The 21,291-nt window shown below is 41.6% G+C and overlaps 1 protein-coding gene across 1 annotated transcript in view; it reads right to left on the bottom strand.

Annotated features, from left to right (window-relative positions):
• slc41a2b (solute carrier family 41 member 2b) overlaps window positions 1-21,291 on the bottom strand; it is a 37,788-nt gene that overhangs the window by 6,704 nt on the left and 9,793 nt on the right. Inside the window, exons 7-10 of the mRNA XM_030046116.1 lie at window positions 16,988-17,135; window positions 16,266-16,345; window positions 8,612-8,743; window positions 6,609-6,757 (exon numbers count right to left, since the gene is read on the bottom strand). Coding sequence (XP_029901976.1) covers window positions 6,609-6,757; window positions 8,612-8,743; window positions 16,266-16,345; window positions 16,988-17,135 — 509 coding nt within the window. The remainder of the gene's footprint in view (window positions 1-6,608; window positions 6,758-8,611; window positions 8,744-16,265; window positions 16,346-16,987; window positions 17,136-21,291) is intronic.

Here is a 21,291-nt window from a genome sequence, read left to right as displayed (position 1 = left end):
CAAAAGCATATAAACATAAGCGATGTGTTCTCTTATCACTGGTCAGAGAATGCACCTAAAGCAAAATGGTTCTTTTCTTATGTGTCAACATATTAGCAATCTTTAAATAAAAATAACAAAACAAAACAAAGAAAGACTAACTGAGCATGTATGAACATGTGTAACATATGATATGGACCTTAAAGTTTATTACAGCAATCTCCCTTTTGCTCCAGAGTTCACATGGAACTGAACTGACACCACCTCTTTCTGGTGTGAAGTTTTGGCGTTTACTCGGCTGGCACATTCTCACGGCTAAAACACGGCTGGTGTAAAAGCAATCAGAGATGTGCATGTGACCTGCATCTCCTTGAATTGCTCTACAAACTCTGTCAAACTTGAGTCTGATGAAATGCAAGTCTTCTTAGAAACATCTGCCTAGACAATGGGTACTGACTTAGGGTACTTCCTTCCCAAACACATGGCAGGCAGAAGCTGTGGCCATGGTGAACAAAAACAGAATCACTGAGGACGCACTAAACTTGAACTGCTTCTCAGACGGGATACTGCAGGCAGATCTAGAAAGAGACTAGATCAAGAAAAATATACAAGAAGCACAATTTTTTTTTAAACTTATCCCACGAAAACTGAAACTGAGTATGCACATGTTGTCAACAAGACCCGGTTCACATTCACACAGTTGTACAGCTTCACACCTGGGAGTGGTCCAACACAGCTAAGGATTTATGCTGGCCACTGAGCAGAACCACAAGATCAGTTGGGGGTTAAGTGCTTTGCTCAAATTTGTCCTGCCAGGTCTATTACCTCTGCTGAAGCTTTCCACTCGTTGTGGGTATTTCTTAAAAACAGCCAGGGCATCCTAGGCCCTGACTGCTGAACATCCAAATACAGCTTCTTTTATGCTTGCATACTTGAATTAGTCTGCATCAGGCACTTCTATGCTTCTATGGGTGCACTGTTTTGTTTGCATTTACTAGTTTTTACTTGTTTAGTGTGTGCTGTGACCTTGAGAGAATTTTTTTTTTCTTTTTCTCTGTGCATTTATTTAAGGTGGCTTAACAATAAAACTACACTCAATCAAAAACCTTTAGCAGTAAGTAAACCATCAAGCACTGAGTCAAATTATGCAGAACCATATGTTGATATCTTACTTTGTGCCTGTGGATGTTCAAGCTTAAGTGGCTCTGTGCATTCAGTACTTTTACCATAAGGCCTGTCAAGATATCACAATAAATTGTGCCATTCTGCAGAAATGTCTCTCAATTTCTATCCTAATTTTGTATGGCACTCACTTTAAAAAGAACATTATCAAACTGCACCATGTGCAATTTGTCCCCGCTTATCAGCGCTGTTAAAGAAACAGACTTTTACTTTAATAAACTGACATTATCAAAGTCCACCATGTTCCCTACATTTTGCCAAATTGTGTCTGCCACCAAATCAAGCACAGAGGGAAGAGACTAAAACTACACCATAATGCTTGAAAAATATAAAAATAAATAAATCTGACTGACGGATGAAAGTCTCCAAAAGAATTTCCACTGATTGGTTATTTTCAGCGATGGAATGGAAGTGCCCATTCACAGGCAAATTGAACATGTATTTCCTTACTTAGGACGATTGCAGGAAAAAGTGAATACAATACCACTGCACACATACTGTAATGAATTAATTTCAGAGCTGAGATATGCATTGCCACACAGGGATCTTTGAAAAGCACAGTTTCAGGCTGAGTTTCCCTCTATACTCACTACTTCTTTTTAACTTTGTTTTATTATTTTCATGTAAATGAGAAGACAAAGGAAAACAACAGTAAACAAAGACTTCTATATGGGTGTGTGTGTGTGTGTGTGTGTGTGTGTGTGTGTGTGTGAGACGTATCCTCACGACTGCCTCTGCTCTATCTCTGGGCAATGTTGGAGTAATAAATTACAAATATGGAGAGAAACATTAAGAGGGATGTTCCTTATAAAGAGGAAGCCCAAAGAGGAATTATAAATGACTCTGGACGCTGACCATTCGCACCCCGTTGTGAGCTTGTGTGTTCATTTTAGTTTATTGTAAAGAGAGATGATGAGAGTGGCAGAATTTTTATTACCGTCATTACTGAAGGGGCTGATGTATGGCGTGACTGGCTCACTGAAGCAGCAGCCATGACAGAAATACAGCTGCAGCGTCTTTATCATAAAAAGAGACCAGATCCTCTTTATAATCCACAAACACCCCCGCCTTCGGATGTTTCTTTTGCAAAGAGGACCCAGTAAGAGCCTCGGAGTCATTTTCATTCCGCAGCCATATAGTCCAGTCACTATGAAGTTCTCCACTTTCCCTCCTGCTGATAGACCCTCTAGCCACTTCTAAATCCCTGTCTTCCCATTCACCTGATCTGCACTGTAAAACTTCCTGGGGGAGAATCCCTCCTTAGCACACAGTAAGAAGCTTTTTGGATTTCCAGGGCCATTTCTGTGGCTGTGTGGCAATTCGTTTCCCCATCCACCGAGACTGTAAGTTTTGGATTTCCTATATCTGGTTCCAGACGTGTGCTCATGCCGCTGGATCCGCTTCATCTTCAACAGGGGTTACTTCTCCAAGTCTTGACTGTGTCACCCAGCTGAGCCGATGCTCTCCTCACAGCCTCAGATCACTGCAGAGATTAACCCATACCAGGTGTTTGGGGGAGTCTGGAGTCAGGGGTTGTGTGCACCACAGGAAATAAAAGTGGGCTTCTGAAACATGAGCCACAGCTTTATGCCTTTTTTCCTTAGCATAAAGATGTCCTCTTGCAGCTTATTTATGACACTTTCAGCCCACCTCTCTGCAACTTTGTGCGTTCCTTCTCAATTATCTCCCTCAGGCCCACTGGGTATGCCCCATGGAGGCCACCAGAGCAGAGGTGAATGCGTTATATTTCTTTTTGAGCATTTTTCTTTCAGATCTCTGCTGTGTAGCAGAGCCCTAAAATCTTCTGAATTTGCTCCTGGATCGACTGGTAAACCTCTGTGTATGTCTTATGAGCCTATCTTCCTCTTTTCACTCATTCCCTTTGTTCCCTATGTCACTACAGAGCTGGAAAGAGGCTGCAACAATTATTTTCAATAAACAAGTACGGTATTCTGACAACTGGTCAATTCATGAGCTCAAAACGAAACGTATACTGCCTGTTGACATCGTCCACAGAAAAACTAAAACTATGATTACTGTTACTGCCACTGCTGCACTTGATCCAACATTAGCTTTAGTGCTAGTACTTTAAACATTAACATGGTTTTTTCAAGGCGGGCATAAAATTTACTTCCTCTACCCTCTACAGTATCAGACCTGCACCGATGCTAATGCTGTGCTAATGTAACCGATTTACACACTGTGGAGATACTCTGCAATCTTCCACACCAGCATGTTTTATTTTTAGATAGTTCATGCAGCTGCATCAGGTCAGTTAAATGTAACAGGAATAACACTGGAACTAAGACCATTTGCCTGTGATATAACAGCGTTAACACACATGACTACCGGAACTCAAACTGCTATAGCCTTTGGGAACAGTTGTTGTACATTGCTATAAATTAGAGCATGGTTTGTCACGATGCTAGATATTTCTTCAAGGTTCCTGGTATACGAGTCTGACAACTATTTTTTCTTGGCACAGATTACTCGCTTCAACATCTTGCTGCACTGCATTATTCAGACAAATTTATCATGCACAGTGTGCGTGTTACTATATTAATATTATAATTCTTGAAGCGTTACCACTTTTTGTTGTATTTTAATCTTTGTTTTGAGGGCTTGCTTGAGGGCTAATTTTCAAAATACAAATAAAAAGAGAGAGGAAATGAGCTTGTGTATTTGATGTCATATTAATGACGGCAAGTACTTATTTTATTTAATTTTTTTGTTGTTGTTGATCTTGCCAGCAGCGTTAAACAAAACCCAGTTGACACAAGCATAATGTGCTCCAGGGATCTCTAATGCTTCCTGCATGATCTGCTTTCCAAATCTCCACGTGTGCACTGGCTACGTGATGTGGCTGCAGCCGAGTTTGACGGTGAGAGGCCAGACACACCGAGCAGAACTTCATGGCCTTGAGCCGGAGCCAAGGACAAACATTACGGGGAACTTGTCCCAAGATTCATCTGTACATATGAAATGCTTTCTCTTGCTATGCTTGAGAACCTCTCTGCACTTTTTTTTTTTGTAACCCACACAAGCTGGGCTCTGTTTTCAAACATCTCATAAAAACTGCACGCTCGGTCAGGTTACTGCTCACCCAGTGCTTTGTGATACAGATTTAACAGACGGTGTGTCCACATGAAGCCCTCACAGCATCAGTGAACACATCCAGACAGACCAGACTGATGAAAAAGGCCGTACCTACACCAAGGCCGGCATTGAAATTCAAAACCAAGTCTGGATATCATCACTTTCTGACGTGGAGTCTGAAACTGTTGAAGGGAAATCCTCCCTAAAACAAAATTTAAGCCAACAATTCACTTTTATGCTTTTGTTAAGTTCATGTCAATATTTTTGAGGGTGAACAACTAAAGCTAGACAAATAATCTAGTCTCCTCAAGAGCTATAGTTTGTTAGACCTATGAGTCTTTAATACAGGAAAAGTTCAAATGAGACCACCCCATACCACCCAACTGCTAAATAAATAATAAAAAAAATAACGCCTTGATGTGTTGGCACTTTTACACTCACTGAAAAGATTGTTCCCATTCACTTTTACAACATGGACCCCGGCCAGTTGGAGGATTCAAACCAGCAATCCTCCAGCCACAAGGCCGCTGCTCCAGATTTGTTTATGTTCATAAATCAGGATGAACTGTGAGATAAAGTGATATACATAATACTGTTTTATAACTGATTTTCATCTAAATAATAAATAGTTAAAAAACACAGGTGACATTCTAGCTGGCCATAAAAATCTTGCTTTTCACTATGGTTTCTTTCTCAGATGAAATGTGGTGTTAGACAAAAACATAATTAAAATCTACATACGGCATCATATATTATTAGAAAGAGAATTCTGCCTGCAGTAGTAATTAGTGTTGGCTGTTGTGTGTGCACGTGTCTTTTAGAAATGCACCGGTGGCCAAAGCAGATGAAGCACAAATTGGTTGGGTTGCTGAGTTTCTTGCATGCTTCACTGAACGATTGTTCCATAATCACCTCACTGCTATAAAGCTGTCCAGAAACCATCGCTCAACGCACAAGTCAGGCAATTTTCCCCAAGACGTCTCTCAGACAGCAATGACAACAACTGAACTGAGGCATTATTCTGACGTGCAGCAGCTTGTCTGCCTCTGGCCCGTTGCACCTTGTGAGGGCTGTCGAACGCTCGAAAAAAATCAAAAAGGCCAATGGGCTTTTTATAGACTTGCATCCCACCAAACATGGTGGACAAGAGGTCGATCAGTGTTCTCCCTCTCCTTAGTGATTGCATTAAAATGTGACAGCAGCTGGCTCAAGACTCTCCTTCCACCCTCGCAATCCCAAGTGCCTGTCTTTGTCATTTGAAGTGTTATCTAATACTGAAGCACCCTTACAGCAGCTCTACTGGCTACAGGCTTAATTGATTTGGAAAGTCTCCATCACCAGAGCGGCCAGGATCACATACTAATGTCCTTTGTCTGCATTAAAGATTTAAGGGACCCTTCTATTACTGAAAAACAAGCCGGGGAGAAAGTGGCTTCCAGCGAATGTAAACATCCCGTGTATACACAAAAACACGGCAACAAAATTCCAAGAATTCCAGAAACTTCAGACATGTCATTGCACACCTGAACAAGTGAAAGCAGCGATTCATATATATCTTCCCTTCCGCAACTGCCATCAAAACAGTCGAGGAAAACGTAAAGAAGTCAGATTCCTTCAGGCGCTACCAGAGACCAGGAATTCACAGGATACACACACCTGTTTATCCTTCAGTTCTGCAGCAAGAAGGCAACACATGTTCACAGATTCATCTTTCAAAAGGACTCATTCATATTCTCCCCTACAAGAGACTGGTTTAGAGGAGGCTGAGCTACTACTGGACCACATTCATCAAAGGCATGGTTCACTGATGTTGACACACTTCTGAAACTAGTGACAGGTGGGTACTTGGACTTACATCTGAATAAACAAAGCAAGAGTATAGAAACAAGCGTATACTTCAATGTAGACAGAAAAAAATCTTTTCTGTTCAGACTCAGAGTCAAACACATAATTTGTATGTGACAGTTAAGGTTTATGGTGGGTAACAGTGGGTAAATTGGTATGGATGAAAAACAAAATTACACAGTGAAGTTGTCGCATGCCTCATAGAGACTGACGAGGAGTAAATGATGCAAAAGATATAGTTTTGGGCGCTTTAAGTGCTTTAAGTACGAATTTGAAAAGTAGTGTTACCTGAATGTCCATCAGCATTTTAAAACCACACTGTAAACTATCATCACACATAGTGTGTTTTGCTGTAAGGATAGTCATCATTTTGTAAAAACCCTGGTGGCAAAAAGATACCAGAAGCTGAAATGAGATGGACATAGAACATCAGCTAGCTTACCTGTTCCACACGACCTGTTCATACATTTTGAGGCATGTTGGAGTCAAAGTCTTCATGTGCTCACCTGTAACAGAGCAGCAGCCAGGTAGACGGCCATAAAGATGGGAGTCAGTGTGGTGTGGCCGCTCTTCATCAGGTGGATTGTGTAGAGGAAGATCAGGTGACCAGGGATCACCAGCAGGAGGAGCACCTGAGCAGAACGGTGATTAGCTCCTGGGAAAATACAAGAAAAATGGGAGAGGGAGCATTCGAGGTGAATTAAAAACTTTACCCACAGAAATCAAGAGTGTCTTTCCAGAAGTTAGTGGCTGAGGGTTTTACATGGACCATTTGAGAATTTTCATGCACTTTCACAAAATGACTGATTGCACCAAACTAAAACGAATTGTCCTACATTTTCAGGATGACAGGTAAGCTGAATCTTTCGCAGATGAAATGACAGGACTAGTGCAAGCTGAGTAATCTTTGCTTTAGAGTTGTAGTTCTCAAGTCTTGTCTTGTGGACCCAGACTACTGTTGGTTTTCTTTCTAGCTGTCTCAGGAGGGAATGATTTACACCAGGGGAAACCAGGTGAATGCACTGAAAAACCAACAGTAGCCTGGGTCCAGAGGAAAACTGGGAACCACTGTTTTCGAGAGACTGAATTCAATTATAAATGGAAAGTCAAGGTTTGTTTTCAAAAATGAATGTATCGCACTTTAGAATTTAAAAAGTAGACTACATGCATGTAACTTCAAACAAAGATGTTCATGAATTTATACTTTGATACAACAATACAACTATCTCTGTTAAAATATCCTTTGTGTTTCCATGGCACCGCGCTAGTGGTAGCCTATGGTGGCAGCTGTTTCAGTTATTTTTTATTTATTTTTTACAATTTGTTACTGTGTTTTAATCATTTTAATACTTTTTAACCTTCCTTAGATCTAACAACAATGGATACAAGTTAGTGGTTGAGGGTTTTACTTGTTTCGTTTGTTGTATTGGCTCAAGATGTGATGTGAGCACCGGTAGAGGCAGCACTGTTTAAAATAGGGGGACCAGCTGACAGCACTAAAAGAGTCGGCTGTGTTCCAGAGGGAGAGGATGGAAGCACCGAAAGAGCTTTTGGAGGAGGAGACTGGGGTGCAGAGCAGGCATTAAAATGGCATGAAAGGAAGAGGAAACATCAAACTGCTCTCCTTTCCATCATCATGGTGAATGTGAGAGCGCTGGGCTACAAGATGCCAACATCATCCCAGAGTCAAGTTTGACCATCGATGGCTTTCTGACCGTGCAGTCGGACAGAGACCATTTCGAAAGCTGTCGGCGTGTGATTGAGGACACCGTCTAAACTTCTGGACATCGTGGACAATCCCTCTTGTCCACTGCCTGACACTATGGATGTCTTTCTTACCCATCACCATCAGACTGTACAGCTCTGTCCTGGACTGATACTGATATTGTCTTTATGATATTGTAACGGCTCCAACAACATAATTTCCCCTCCTTGGGAATCAATAAAGCACATTCTCTCTCTCTCTCTGTCTCTCAACATCACGACTATAACCAACTTGAGATAGTGAGGTATGATTGTGCATGATTAATTGCGCTCCAGTGGCATGTTGGGCTGAACTAATGTGTTTTTTTTTTTTTTTTTTTTTTTTTTAAGACCAGTTCTGATTCTGATATCTTTGGAGTGAAACTACTGTTATATTTTGCACCCATGTTAGTTTTCTTGAAATTCAGCGATTTAAATGTCAAAACATTCCAAACAATGGCAAGTGTCAAGTGTTTCCCTCTGACTCTTCGTTTTTGCAGGGCAGAAAACAGCATTTATGAAGACCACAGCACTGTAAAACTTCTCTCTGAAACCCAGGATGATGAAAATAGCTCAATACTACACCTAAAGATGTCACATCAAAATCAATTAAGGTTTAAGACTTCTCATCGGCAACCAGTGAAACATTTAAAAATTATACGATATGATAAAAATTATATGATTGTGTATAATTAAAGTGTATCGTGTCACTGACTGGCTGATTATCTGATTTTATTAAAAGCCCAGTATTGGTAACCATAGTTACCTGAACCACAGAAAGTGCGGCAGGGATAGTAGCAGCCCTTGGCCTCCTCAGGAACCTCGCCTGGAGCGCTGTGGAAATGCAGATGAGTGGAGATCCTGCTGGACTGGATAGCCACCAGATTCCCCCCAATACCTGCAGTGCAAAGAAAAGTAATGCAGGGATTAGAGTCGGTGGTTTAAACACAGAGTCATTCAAGGTGAGGCAAAGTCACTGAAGACTGCAGAGACGAAAGGATTTCAATTCTTCAACAAGACACAGGCTGATGCCGGTAGGGCACTATGCCTATTTCTATTCACGCTATAATACAGCAAAGGTTATTTTTCTGGACAATTTTTACAAAAAGCAAAATGGTATGGGATCTAAATAAAACCCAGGGGTTGGACAAAACAACAGAAGCACCTTAAAATAGAATTCAATACGAAAACATTACATAAGTACCACCTTTGTGAAGCTGATTTTTCACCTTTTTATCTGACCTTGTGAAGCTGCCTTTGCAACTTTAATTTATAGGCGGTGGACAAAATAACAGAAACACCACATGAAAAAGGACATTAGGACAGCTTTGAAGTAACTGAAGTCTAATTACAAGGGCCAGCTGAACTCCAAATAGCAGTCGGTGTCAGTTTTAAAAGACATTTGACAATCAAACAAAAATGTAAAATGCATGTAATGGCAAGGGGGAACTAGACCCTCACCCACACTGACTAAAGGGAATTCAACAGGATATTTTCTGGACAACACCACAAAATTCGGCCTCAAAAGTGACTGTAGAATTGAATCAACATGTATGTGACACAGTCTAAATCAAATCTAAACATTCTGAGCTTCAAAAAGCTTGTGTTTAGTTCAGTTCAAGTTTTTATTCATAACACACAAAATGTGAAGACAATGACAGTGAAACGTTTCCCTTAGTAAGGCAGAGGTAGGCATGTCATAAAAGCATGCAATATAATGTAATATAAACATGTAATGTGGCAGAAATATAACATATTTCAGTGTAATTTATGTTATAATATGCTATGTATTTGAGAAATGTAATATAAACACGCAATATAAACATGTAGTATGATATGAAATGTGATATATATACATACAGGGTGGGTACAGAGTGTGTATTATTTCAGGGCTGAGCAGTTTTTTCCCCCATAACTGTACAAACTTTTTGAGAACTGCTCTGAACTTTTTAAAGCCTGGATATAATCAAATTAATTCTCTTGACTTCTCTTTAATTTCCAGGTCTGAACAGGACTCCGAAAAGAGCACGCTTGACAAAGCTTTGTGCTACTCTATGTGTCATTTTAATAGCGTTTTGGTGCATTGTCTTTTTCTCGTTGGGAGACACCAGTGATGAATGCAAACAGCTTGAAACAATGAATAAACATTGAGAGAGAAAAAAAAACAAGCAAGAGACAGAACGAGGGAAAGAGCAAGTGAGAAAGAGAGAGGAGAGAGACTGTTTTTTCCCTCTTTTTTCATGTAAGATTTTAATTAACATCAAGCAGAGCAAAACTCTTCATGAGAACGTGGCATGCCATCTGTAGCAGTGAAAAGGAGGGCCATTTTGCATTCACTAGCAGCAGCTATCATTCACTTTCCCTGAGGCGATGAACACACAGACAAACTTCCTCTGCCTTTCATCACCGTACCCACAGTCTGGTGACTAGGCCCCTGCAGGAAGGAGCTCGCACAGAAACACCGAAGTTGCAGACAGGCGGGCACAAAGCAGCTCATGAGAGGAGGGAAAGGCTTTGCTCAGAGTGCGTGCCTCTGCAAGTGTCAAAAACCATACGGGGTAGAGCTGAGGAGTGCCAGATAAGAGGAGCGGCGGCCCTTCTTTCTTCACAATCATAAAACATGCAGCATTCAATTGCTTGCGGTTCAGTGGGAAAACAAATACAGTATGTACATAATGCGAGTCACTGAAGTGGTCATGTATACCATGTGTGAATAAAAAAGGGAGGAGGGGAAACAGGGCCTGTCTATGCCTTCTCTCCTCCTGCCTCCCACCCCTGCTTGTTATTGTGGGGAGTATCTATTAAATTAGAGCCCACCACAACCTCAGGGCGATGTCTACTTAATTCAATCTATTGCAATTGTGTCCCTGGTGACATTTTATCGCTTTACCCACTGTCCCTGGGCCTCTACATAGACAAAACTTCACACCTCACACCAGCTTTCCCCTTCCTCACTTTGTACTTATCCATCTCTCTGTATAATGTAACTTGCATATATTGGGTATAAAAGAGGCCATCTATAAAAATGCACTTTGTACAAAATATTAGGGACACTTATTGTCTTGAAGTGCACTTGTGAGGTGAGTCACGGTGATTTCCCCTATAAAATCCATACCGTTCCAACCGCAAGAGACGTAAACAAAAGAGAAGAAGACAAGTTATTGAAAAAAAAAAAAAATAGGATGGGGCTGCAATACATGCTTTCCAAACTCATGAATTCACTATAAAAACGTTCATGTGCTTACCACTATGTAATATGTGTCAGAAATATGTAGCGTGTGTAATATGTGTGTTAATAATTCATAAATGGTTCATTGGGTTGGTTAAAATACAGTGTTGCCGATATTTCTAATATTTTGTACATGCAGTGTGTGTTCTGTTGAGCTGGATTCTAAATTCGGAAACCTGCAATGGGGTGCAACTGCAACTCTATCACGAAGATGCTCTATTTCTTTGTCGTTTATTTATATCCTGTTCTTTGCTTTTGCAATGACCCAACTTCTCTTTCGGGGATCAATAACCTTCTTATTTTATTCCTGTATTTTGGACTGCCAATTTCCAATCCTCTCTCTTTTTTGTCTTTGTCCTTTTGGGGTCTGGGTTTAAGGGTGAAGGCTGGAGGTGGGCGGTGGGGGGTTGTTGGTCTTGCACCTCAGCAGGGGGTGGAGGTGGGGTGAAGGAGGTTTAGGGGCTGCTCTTCACTTATTCAGGTCACTGGGTCCGACAGGAGAGCGAGGAAGACGAGGAAGACGAGGTTTGGGGTGCAGTAGGCTACACTGGAGCAGCGGGGGGTCTCCTCTCCGCTCAGCTGGGCCACTCTACCCAGAGGGGGAGACAGACAAACTGTCTGCCCACTCACATCTCATCTCATCTCCCTGCTTGTCCTCCAGGTATAATTTAGGTTATCTTAATTGTATAGTGCTAAACAAGGACGTGAGGTGATAAAACAAACAGTGATGACGCATGATGAAAAATAAAACATGGAAAGAAGAGGAGGAAATTGCTTATTTGTACAGGTGACATATAAACCAGACACCAAGCAAAAACAAACGAGGAAAATGAAATGAAGAAAAAAGGAAAATCAATGGCAAAAATGGGATGACAAGCAGAGATTATGGATTTGAAGTGAGACCAACTTAAAAACAAAAACAAGCTGGTAAAAGCAGCTCATTTCCAGCTGAACACAACCAATGACACTGCTGCGAGTATGAACAGGTATTATACGAAATAGAACAACAGGAAATTCTTTTGTAAAGCACATATGACTGACAAACTACAGATATGAAGCAAACAAAACATATTGTACTGTACTACAAAACTTAAAAAAAAAAGCCTTAAATTTAGCTCACGTGTTTTGAAGTGGAATAAACAGAATGTAGATTATACAGAATAGCTCTAACAAAAAAACAGGAAATTGTAATGGAGATTTTGAGGCAAACAGAGGGCTTTCTCTCCCCACTGTACACTTAACTTGTTTATTTCATTTCTTATCGTGCCGTACACATCTCCCTCCCTGCTCCTTTGTAATCAAACCATCGTTCCACAGTTTCTGTCCCCTCTGCCCTCTCTGATGCGGTGTATTCTCACTAGTGGTAGAATAGGAGCTACAGTGCATTTTAAACAGCCAAAATGCACCAAAGACTGACCCGCTGTCTCCTGACCCATGCATAATACGTTGTAAATCAGAGACACTTAAAAAAAGGTATGCTGAGACCTGAGTTTTTCCAACGCCGTGCACACACACACAAACAACGCGATAGACTCATATACACAGGACAGACACACGTGCACAATTCCCCAGCTGTTTTGTGGCTGGGATATATCTCGGCGGAAAACCAATTAGAGACAGAATCATCTTCCATCTCGTTAAATGTCTCTCATTAATGCCTTTTAATTAAAAGCTTATCTCGTGGTGTTGAGGTGCCAGAGCCCTGGCAACCGTGGCCGAGCCCGTTAGTGATGGGAGCCGGGCGGTGAGAGGAAACGGAGGGGGAGCAGTTTTATGAGGTGGGGAGAGACGAACAGGTTTCTATGCGGCCGCTGCACAAGCAGCTAACATGTCTCATTATTTTGCCCAATTATGCTGATGACCTTTCAGAGTCGTTTTTTTGCGTAACCTTTATTTATCCAGAGACTGTTGATTGAGTGCACTTGCTCTTATCTAGCAAAGACCTGCTTTCGCATTCACAGATATTCAAAGCTGGGAGCTTATAAGTATGAAACATATTGACTTTGTGGCATGCCATCTATCTTGTGTATAAATATTTGGTCTCCATCGCAGCTCTAAGGGCCAAAAATTAATTGTAAAACCAAGATGGTGACAGAGGAAAACTGTAATATCTTGGTATTTTTTTCTTACTTTCTTTCTTTCTCTTCAGGGAAATATTTTAACAGTGGTTATGCTTCTTTTAAGTGTTTTTGGAAATATCTCAATTACAAGCTGACCTAACAATTTTAGCATTTTCCATGAAACCTAAATGGGCAAGATGTGATTGAATCTATATAATGAAAAATGCTGAATTACACATCTTTTGGTTGATGGATTAATTATAAAATCAATTACGCATTTAATCAGTCCTCTGCTGATGGCCACTGAGCAGTTCTACTGGAGCGGTCAGAGACTGAAGGAAAACTCCAGCACATAACACTTCACCACTCGCAGCTGCTGCTGATGTAACTTGCATTTCTGGGCTAATTAACTTGTTTATTTGCATTTGGCCAGTTTTCTGTAGTTATCTGTGAGAATAATACACAAAAGTGAGGCCCACAACAGACCTGGGCATCCCAGTGGAGGAGAGATATTTTCAGTCATCTAAAACATCAGCAGAATATGTGAGCTCCTTTCAGGACTTGCCATTGTATTTATGAGCGTTAGTGGCTGACATATTCACATTGGCCAAGAAAACATGGAAATCAGAGAAACAGGCAGCAGTGCTGAAGTGTCTAAGCAGGGTTCCCACTCTTTTAAGGAAATCATTTTCCAGGATTTTTCTAGGACATATTCAGTGACTTGTGTGCCTGTTAGCTGCTCACAGGTCACCTTATAACGATTCAAAATGAACAAAGTGGCCAAATTCTCACATTACACAAGGTCAACACACTGTTTGCACATTGCACAGTATCCTATTTACATGTAAAAAAAAAAAAAAAGTTGACATGTTAACAAAATGCTAACAACATGCAAACATTTTGACAACGTGCAAACAATGTGTTGTTTACACACAAACGCTGTGATGATAGAGGTGCCGGTTTTGCTTGTTTTTCACCTGTTTAGCACTTCATACACACGTGACACTGCAGTATGTCAAAACACAACAGCTGGGTATGAACAGGCACTGAAATACAGTATGATATCTGCACCATGAACTAAGGAAAACATTTTGTGATCTCAAGCCAGCTTCGTAATTTTCCAGGATCTCACTCATGTCGTCAGGACATTTAATCACGTTTCAAATTTTCCAGGATTTTCCATCTCTAAAACCTGGTGTCTAAATTTCCTGGTTTTCCAGGATCAGTAGGAACCCTGCTAAAAAGGTTTAAAGCTTCATATGAGTGTTGTGATGCAAAACAAAACATGACCTGTAGCCTCTCATTCACAGTAATGGTTTGCCTTTACAGACTGAATTATCTCTCTGATTTCTGAGCCAGGGACTGACTGGGAATGAATGAGCCAGAAAAATTTAATTATTTTATGTAGTGGCACGTGCATAAAAAACACAGTCACAAATAAATTACACAGATGGAGAGGATAAAAAACTAAACTGAACTAAAAACATGCAGGAACTGGAACTAAGTGCCTTGCTCAAGGACACTGACAGTAGTTGTTAAGGTAAAAGGAGAGCATTATGGGTTTTTCGCATATAGTAAGTGATGGCTGCTAAGACATAATTTAATTTCAGTGAGAGGTGAGTGGGTAAAAAGCCACAAGCTGTCTAGCAAGCAGAGCTCGCTCTCCTGCAAACAACACGGTTGATTTCTTGAGAGCCAACCAGTTCAGCCAAAGAACGATCTCTCTGGGTTTCTCAGGGTGTTGCTGCCACATGTGGATGTTATCTTGCTCGACCAATGACAAGACAGTTTTCTGATCTTCCAGACGTGTTTAATTGTAATGATGCGTCTATGGCCAGTGCCGCTGTGGCTGATTTGTACAAGTATCCTGAATCCCCCTTTCACATGTTTACCATTTCCTTTCAGCATCTTTATAAGAGTAACACCAGCACTTGTAAGGTCACACTATGGTTGTTCCTTTGGCTTGCCTTCACATCTAAGAATGACCATGCAGAGAACTGTGGCAGCTTTGTATCAAACTGCAGACAGTAATAATCCAACTCAAAGACATGGGAAAAAAAGAGGAGCAACATGCATAACATTATCTATAATCAGCTATTAGAGATGCATGCTTAAATTTGTTGTGCATTTTTGAGATATGAGGCAGAAAAAGGAGCACTCTGGGTGAGACAAGCACCAACTGCACCCCACTGGATGTTTCCATGGTGACCATGCGTGTAGCGCTTCATGTTCCATCTGTTTACAGGGGGAGCGGCGAGCGTAGCGCAAAGGACTCGCGGGTCTGCGTGTGGTATCCCTGCTTTCCGTCTGAAAAGCTCCTTACTTGCCGTCTTTCCCCTCCCACACTTCCCCAGCTGGTCTGAAGATCAACCAGACCGAGAAACAGGATTGGATGCAGCGTAGCCAAGTGCGATGTACCAAAAATCAACTCATCCAGCAGGCTACCAGACTGCCAAACTCCAACAACAGTTCCTCTTCACTTGTGCTGCACTTGCACAGAGGGGCCGATAAAAGACTTAGCACTTGAGAAGTCTGAGTCTGACACCGAGTGACTTTCTTTACTCTTATCTCTTTCCTAAACCCCCCCAGGATTTGGGCAGCTGTTTTATTAGAACTTATAACTTAACATTACGTTGAAAAGACATTTTGAGAGCCTCTTAATGCCTTAATTTGATGTATTTCCTATTGAAACAGGTTGTTCAGACGAGGCTTTAAATGCAGAGACATCTTTCAAAAGTGTAAACCGAGGCGAGATCAGTTAGGGAGAGAAAAGCAGTTTTATTTGATGGGAGGAGTGTGACTGTTTAAAAAAGTGATGTTTTTATCGGCTGAAATTTTGGATTTATGCCTGCCAGTTCAATATGAAGTCACCATTAAAGACACACTGTTTTCCAGTATGTATAAATAATTGTATTTTAATATGGAAGCTCTAAATAAATAGATGACTGAATGAATGAATCAGATTTTAGTGAATTCTTTGGCATTTATGATGAAATGGGTGATTATTCTGGTCTGAAAAATTAGCTAACAATCTGAAAAAGACATTTTTCATTTCACTGTGACATAAAAGGTCGTGTTTGAGTCCAGGAGCAGGTAAATACAAATGAGTAAGAGAAAAATCATGTACTCACCGTTGATAACCGGGGTGTACACAACGATTCCAGCCAAGTTTGGGTCAGACACCGTTTTGTCGAGAATGAGCCCTCCGATGCTGCAGAACAAAGCATGAACAGATCATAAAGCGGTCTTATTGTGTGAGTGTTATAAAAACAGAGGGTGACTCAGGGAGAAACAGACAAAGACTGAGAGAAAAAGACAGAAATAGACTGTGATAGCTCAATTGTCTTCATCTCAACAGTATGGGGAGCCAATATTTTTGTACTTCTCTATAAAATACCAATGAAAATATGCTATGAGCTGCACTGAGTGTTGAACAGAAAGTAAGAGAGAGCGATAATAGAGAGAGCAAGAAAGAGACAGAAGGGGAAAAGTGGAAAGAAAGATTTTTGAATAGTTTTCAGCTCATGATGTCTCGGGCCAATATTTGTGATGTCCTGTATAAATGCCAGAGAAATGTGGCATTGCTCGCACAGAGTGTTGAAGAGCATGCACTCCAGAGGAGGAGAGAGCGAGCGAGACAATCATTGCCTTCCAACCTGCTGTGTTTGAAAGGCTGCCAGGCTCAAGGGTACCTGAGGGTGTATGTGCTCGGGTGCTGCAATTTGTTTAGGGGATGAGTCATCGAGCAAACCAGACACTGTGAGTCGCAGACGCAGAGTAGCTGTTCTTTCCCTTTGAAGACTAAACACACACACTCACACATTTATACACACACACACACACACACACACACCTGCTGATGACCATGGCAGTGATGACTGGCTCCCATCCGGAGTACAGCAGGGTGCGGCTGGCTGGGTGCTTGGAGGATATGACGATCCACAGCGGAGTCAGACACAGGAAGAAGGCGCACACCAGCGTCGACACATACGAGTAGGAATCTGGGAAAGGAGATGAGATGCGGATCAAACACTTTTTCATTTTCTGTACCCGAATATATTCCTGCCTGGGGTTACAGAGGGCGGGAGCTTATCCCAGCATGCACTGGGGAACACCCTGCTGAGGCTGCCAGTCCACCACATGGCTGACACAGGTGGACAGGCAGTCACTCCTGCTGTATGGTGAATTTAGTCTTCAGTCCACCTGACTTCCAAGTCTTTTCAGTGCAGGAGGAAATCCAGTAGCACCAATACCACTTTTCCACTCACATGGTGCTAGGTGGGTGCTTGGCTTCCAATCATTGGCTCTCTCTGTTTCCACCAGCTTGAGAGCCGAAAAAATGATGTCACGATAATGAGAGTGTGCCAACATCTCAGCAACATCTACCGTCTTGCTGCTTTTGTCTTTCCACTTCATTCCTCTTCCTCCGTCAAAGTTAATTTCACTACTAAGAAAATGAGCTTGGTACTCCGTTTTAGCCATGTGTGCATTGCTTATTTTGGTTTGAGGTTGTGCACTCTAGCTGTATCTTTGCTATGAAGTCCAGCAACTGGAAGTATGAAGGCAATTGTGACAATGGGCAACGTGCATAAGGCAGATCAGGGACTTTCCAGAGCTGCTTTTGTTTTGTTTTTTCTTGTCGGCAGTGAATTTGTTTCTTTTTTTCTTCTTATATTGTCAGTAGTTAGTAGTTTGAATAATGCCACCTGCCTTCAGCTCAACTCTAATTTTCTTGCACACCTTCAATGTTGTTTGTGAACTTTCCAGCCTAACCTGTATTTCTCTGCGGCACCATACTGCCACTGAAGCGTTGGGTGTCTTTGTCACACCACTGACTGATTGTGTTGGATTTCTTCACTCATTTTTTTTTTTTTTTGTGTGTGTGTGTGATAAAGTAGCTCTGTTGTTGCTGCTGGTGGATGCTTTTTAAAAATAGCAGTCCAGCAAGTGTAAACAACAACATTATCACGCCTTCCAACCCGTGAAGTTATTGGTCCTTTGGTTCCAGACCAGACGGTTTTTTCAGGCCATGGATCCAATGTTCCCATCTGAACATCAGCATTTTTGCATTCACAACACTCAGAATAGTTTACAATTTGGCAATGGGACCAGCACTGGTGGAAAAGGAGTACGAAATCCATGCAACCAAATGTAGGACATGCAAACTCCATACAGAAAGGATTTGTGACTGTGCAAACCACTGAGCCATCCACGGGCCACACAATGAGGAAATCTCTATTATTAAATGAAAACTCTCACACACACACACACACACACAATCCTCTCACTTTCTCTTGCCCTCCACACCACCTCTGTTTTCACTCTCATACTACAATATAGTACAATGCATCTATTTTTGAAGCGTAATTAGGGCGAAGCACCTGCTTGGTGAGAGCTAGGTAACAACCCCTACCTCCACCCTGCCAGATGTTTCCAGCAGGATCCCATTCCACACACTAAATAACTGTCATTAGGAAACAGTCCCAGATTTATTATCAGATGGTCCCGTGGTTGGAGTAAAGAAAGAGGCTTCAGTTCAGCCCTGCTATATTAAGTTCAGGCAGATATGCTGTAGTGCAGCTGGGGGCAGAGAGCGGCCCGCCACCGCACACTGTCAGAGAGTCGACTCTGGGCCCTGTTTTTATGCAGAAAGTTACCTGCCTGTTGGCCCGACTCTGGTTAACGCCTTATAAAAATGTAGCTGTTTACAAGAACCTTTGACACCTTGTGATTGAGTGTCCTTGTTGCCAATGAGCAACCAATTAATATTCCTGTCTACCTGTATTAGAATAAATCCAAGAGACATTTTTTTTTTAAGTTTCTGTACACACCAGCAGTCTGGCAGGGAGAAGTCTGACTTTGTGCATCTTGCAGGTTGCATCCTTCAGCAGTAAGAGCTTGCATGTGAAAGAAATGATATGATGTAGAAATGTGATATAAAAAGATAAAAGCGATGATATAAGAAATGATGAAATAAGAAGCATTGCTTAGCGCAGCTGTTATTTAGCGTGTAGCTTTTAGCAAGTATCTACTGCGTGTATCTGTTAGCTCTGCAGTTACTGAGTATGTGCATTTATGTAGAAAAGTGAAAGTTTCATCATGTAAAATTGCCAAGGGCCAAGTGAGGACCCTTTACACTCACCTGACAAAAAAAGCAAGCACCTCATCCATCAGTGAGTTGGTTCGACAACCCTTAAAGACCCAACCATCAAATTATGTGCTCATTGCAGTTTTTTTTTGTTCAGATGAGTTTAAAGGGTTCTCACTTAAATTAACATTTGGCAAATCTGTATTAGTGCATTTTTTATTCTTTTGGTCCTGGAACTTTTACTACTTAGAACTCTTCTACCCAGACTGGAAGCTTCAGCCAATAAAATCACGGAGGGACCTTTGGGAAGACCCTCCTGGCAGATCGGACCGTCCGAGCAATTTTTTTTCCCTGCAAAAGTGCTGTGATTGGCCGACCAATCTGCATAGTTAAGTTTAGGCATTAATCTGGAGATGGTGACGTCTGGACATAGGTTAGAGATCAAAATAATTGGGAGGCACTTTGGGTCTTAATTAAAGAATTAAATGAAACACAGACCCTCCCAACTGTGTGGCGCTGCCAGTTTTTTGATTACAGAGATAACCTGTAAACCCAATAACTTTACAACAGTGAAAGAACATGTTTCCATGCAACAAACCAGGAATCTTAACAAGGATTCTCATAATTGGAAAATGATTTTACGATGTTATTCTGCTCAAGTTGTGAATCAAGTTTCTACATGTCCTACCATTATTGAGAACTGAATTTTCCAGTAGTGCAAAGGAAGCTCACAAGCAAGACCAATTCATTCAGCAAGAGCCTAAATCCTGCTTGATTCCCACCCTAACAGTCATTCCTTTCTACCTATCCTCCTCGTTCCTCACTTTTGTCATGCACTGTCCTGGAACCCACATGCATGTACAGACACATACATATGTAGGCGAGCAACGGTCTATCCCCATTTCTTGGTATTTGTGCTGCACTTGCTTCATCTTGTACGTTCATTACCGTTGCTTTTATCTATTGTTGTGTCCTTTCTGAAAAGCACTCTATGACAATCCTATTTGTTAAAAGCACTCCATAAATAAACTTGCCCGGACTTGACTTGGCTCCGGTGGCTACGCTGTCTAGCCAGTCCCTCATCTCGACTCCTTCAAAATTGGACAGTCTCTATCTCCGTAGGTAATCATGTGATTTGAATTCCGTTTAGCTGTGAGTAAACTGGCCATTACTTCCAATTTAGCAGAAAACCGCTGGCATGGCTGGGCTGGAGAACAACAGAGCCACTGTCCTGAGAGTACGTAGTCAGACGGCCTCGCTGCACTGCCCTGGGATGGAAATATGAAATCTGAAAAGTGCCTTATTAAATTTAGCTCAGAGGGCTAAGTTGTTCCTTTCATAGTTTTTTTTTGTTTCTGCTACTGGTGAATGTTTATTTCATACAATCAGGCCTGACAGGGTTAATTAATTAGCTACACTTTCCAGAGGAAACAGCTTCCAGTGTGTTCTGTATTAAGTAATGCAAGGTGGCGCAATATTGGTCTGGGTGTGACATGAATTAAACATGTGGAATGTGTGGTGGGAGTGAAAGAGACGGTTTGTTCTGCAACTGGACGGCAGCGCTGAACCAGAGTGAGGCAGCAGTGACCTCTGGTGGCTGAGACAGGGAAGTGCTTGCACCGGCGAAACACTCCAAGAAGCAAAAACCTGGGATTCATTTTACAACCACTTCCAACTGAGTGAACTGGGGCAGAATGTAAACGGACCATAGTCATAAATCTCCCAGAGTAATTGCTAGTGGTGAAATTCTGTTTAAATTCTTAGAACAGTGATGTTTTGCTGGAGTTTCCCCTTAAAATTAGACTAAATTCTCCTAGAGATAAATTATTCATGGGGCATCTTCATCCTTTGGTCCTCTCCTGCTGTGTAAAACTGTGTGAGATCGGGGAGGAGGACTTTTTGAAAGCTTGAGATTTTACTGAGCAGAGGGGAAAGACACACAGGAGAGATCCTCTCCAAATGCGAATGACAGTTAACTAATAAAACTCTACAGCTCAGATTGTGCAGGGATAATGTTTGTGGCTGATCTCATTAGCAATGTCTCCACTCAGTGAGTTAACACTATTCTG

The sequence above is a fragment of the Myripristis murdjan genome, chromosome 23 (assembly GCF_902150065.1).
Source record: "Myripristis murdjan chromosome 23, fMyrMur1.1, whole genome shotgun sequence".
Taxonomy (NCBI): domain Eukaryota; kingdom Metazoa; phylum Chordata; class Actinopteri; order Holocentriformes; family Holocentridae; genus Myripristis; species Myripristis murdjan.
This window is presented reverse-complemented; position numbering and strand designations above follow the sequence as displayed.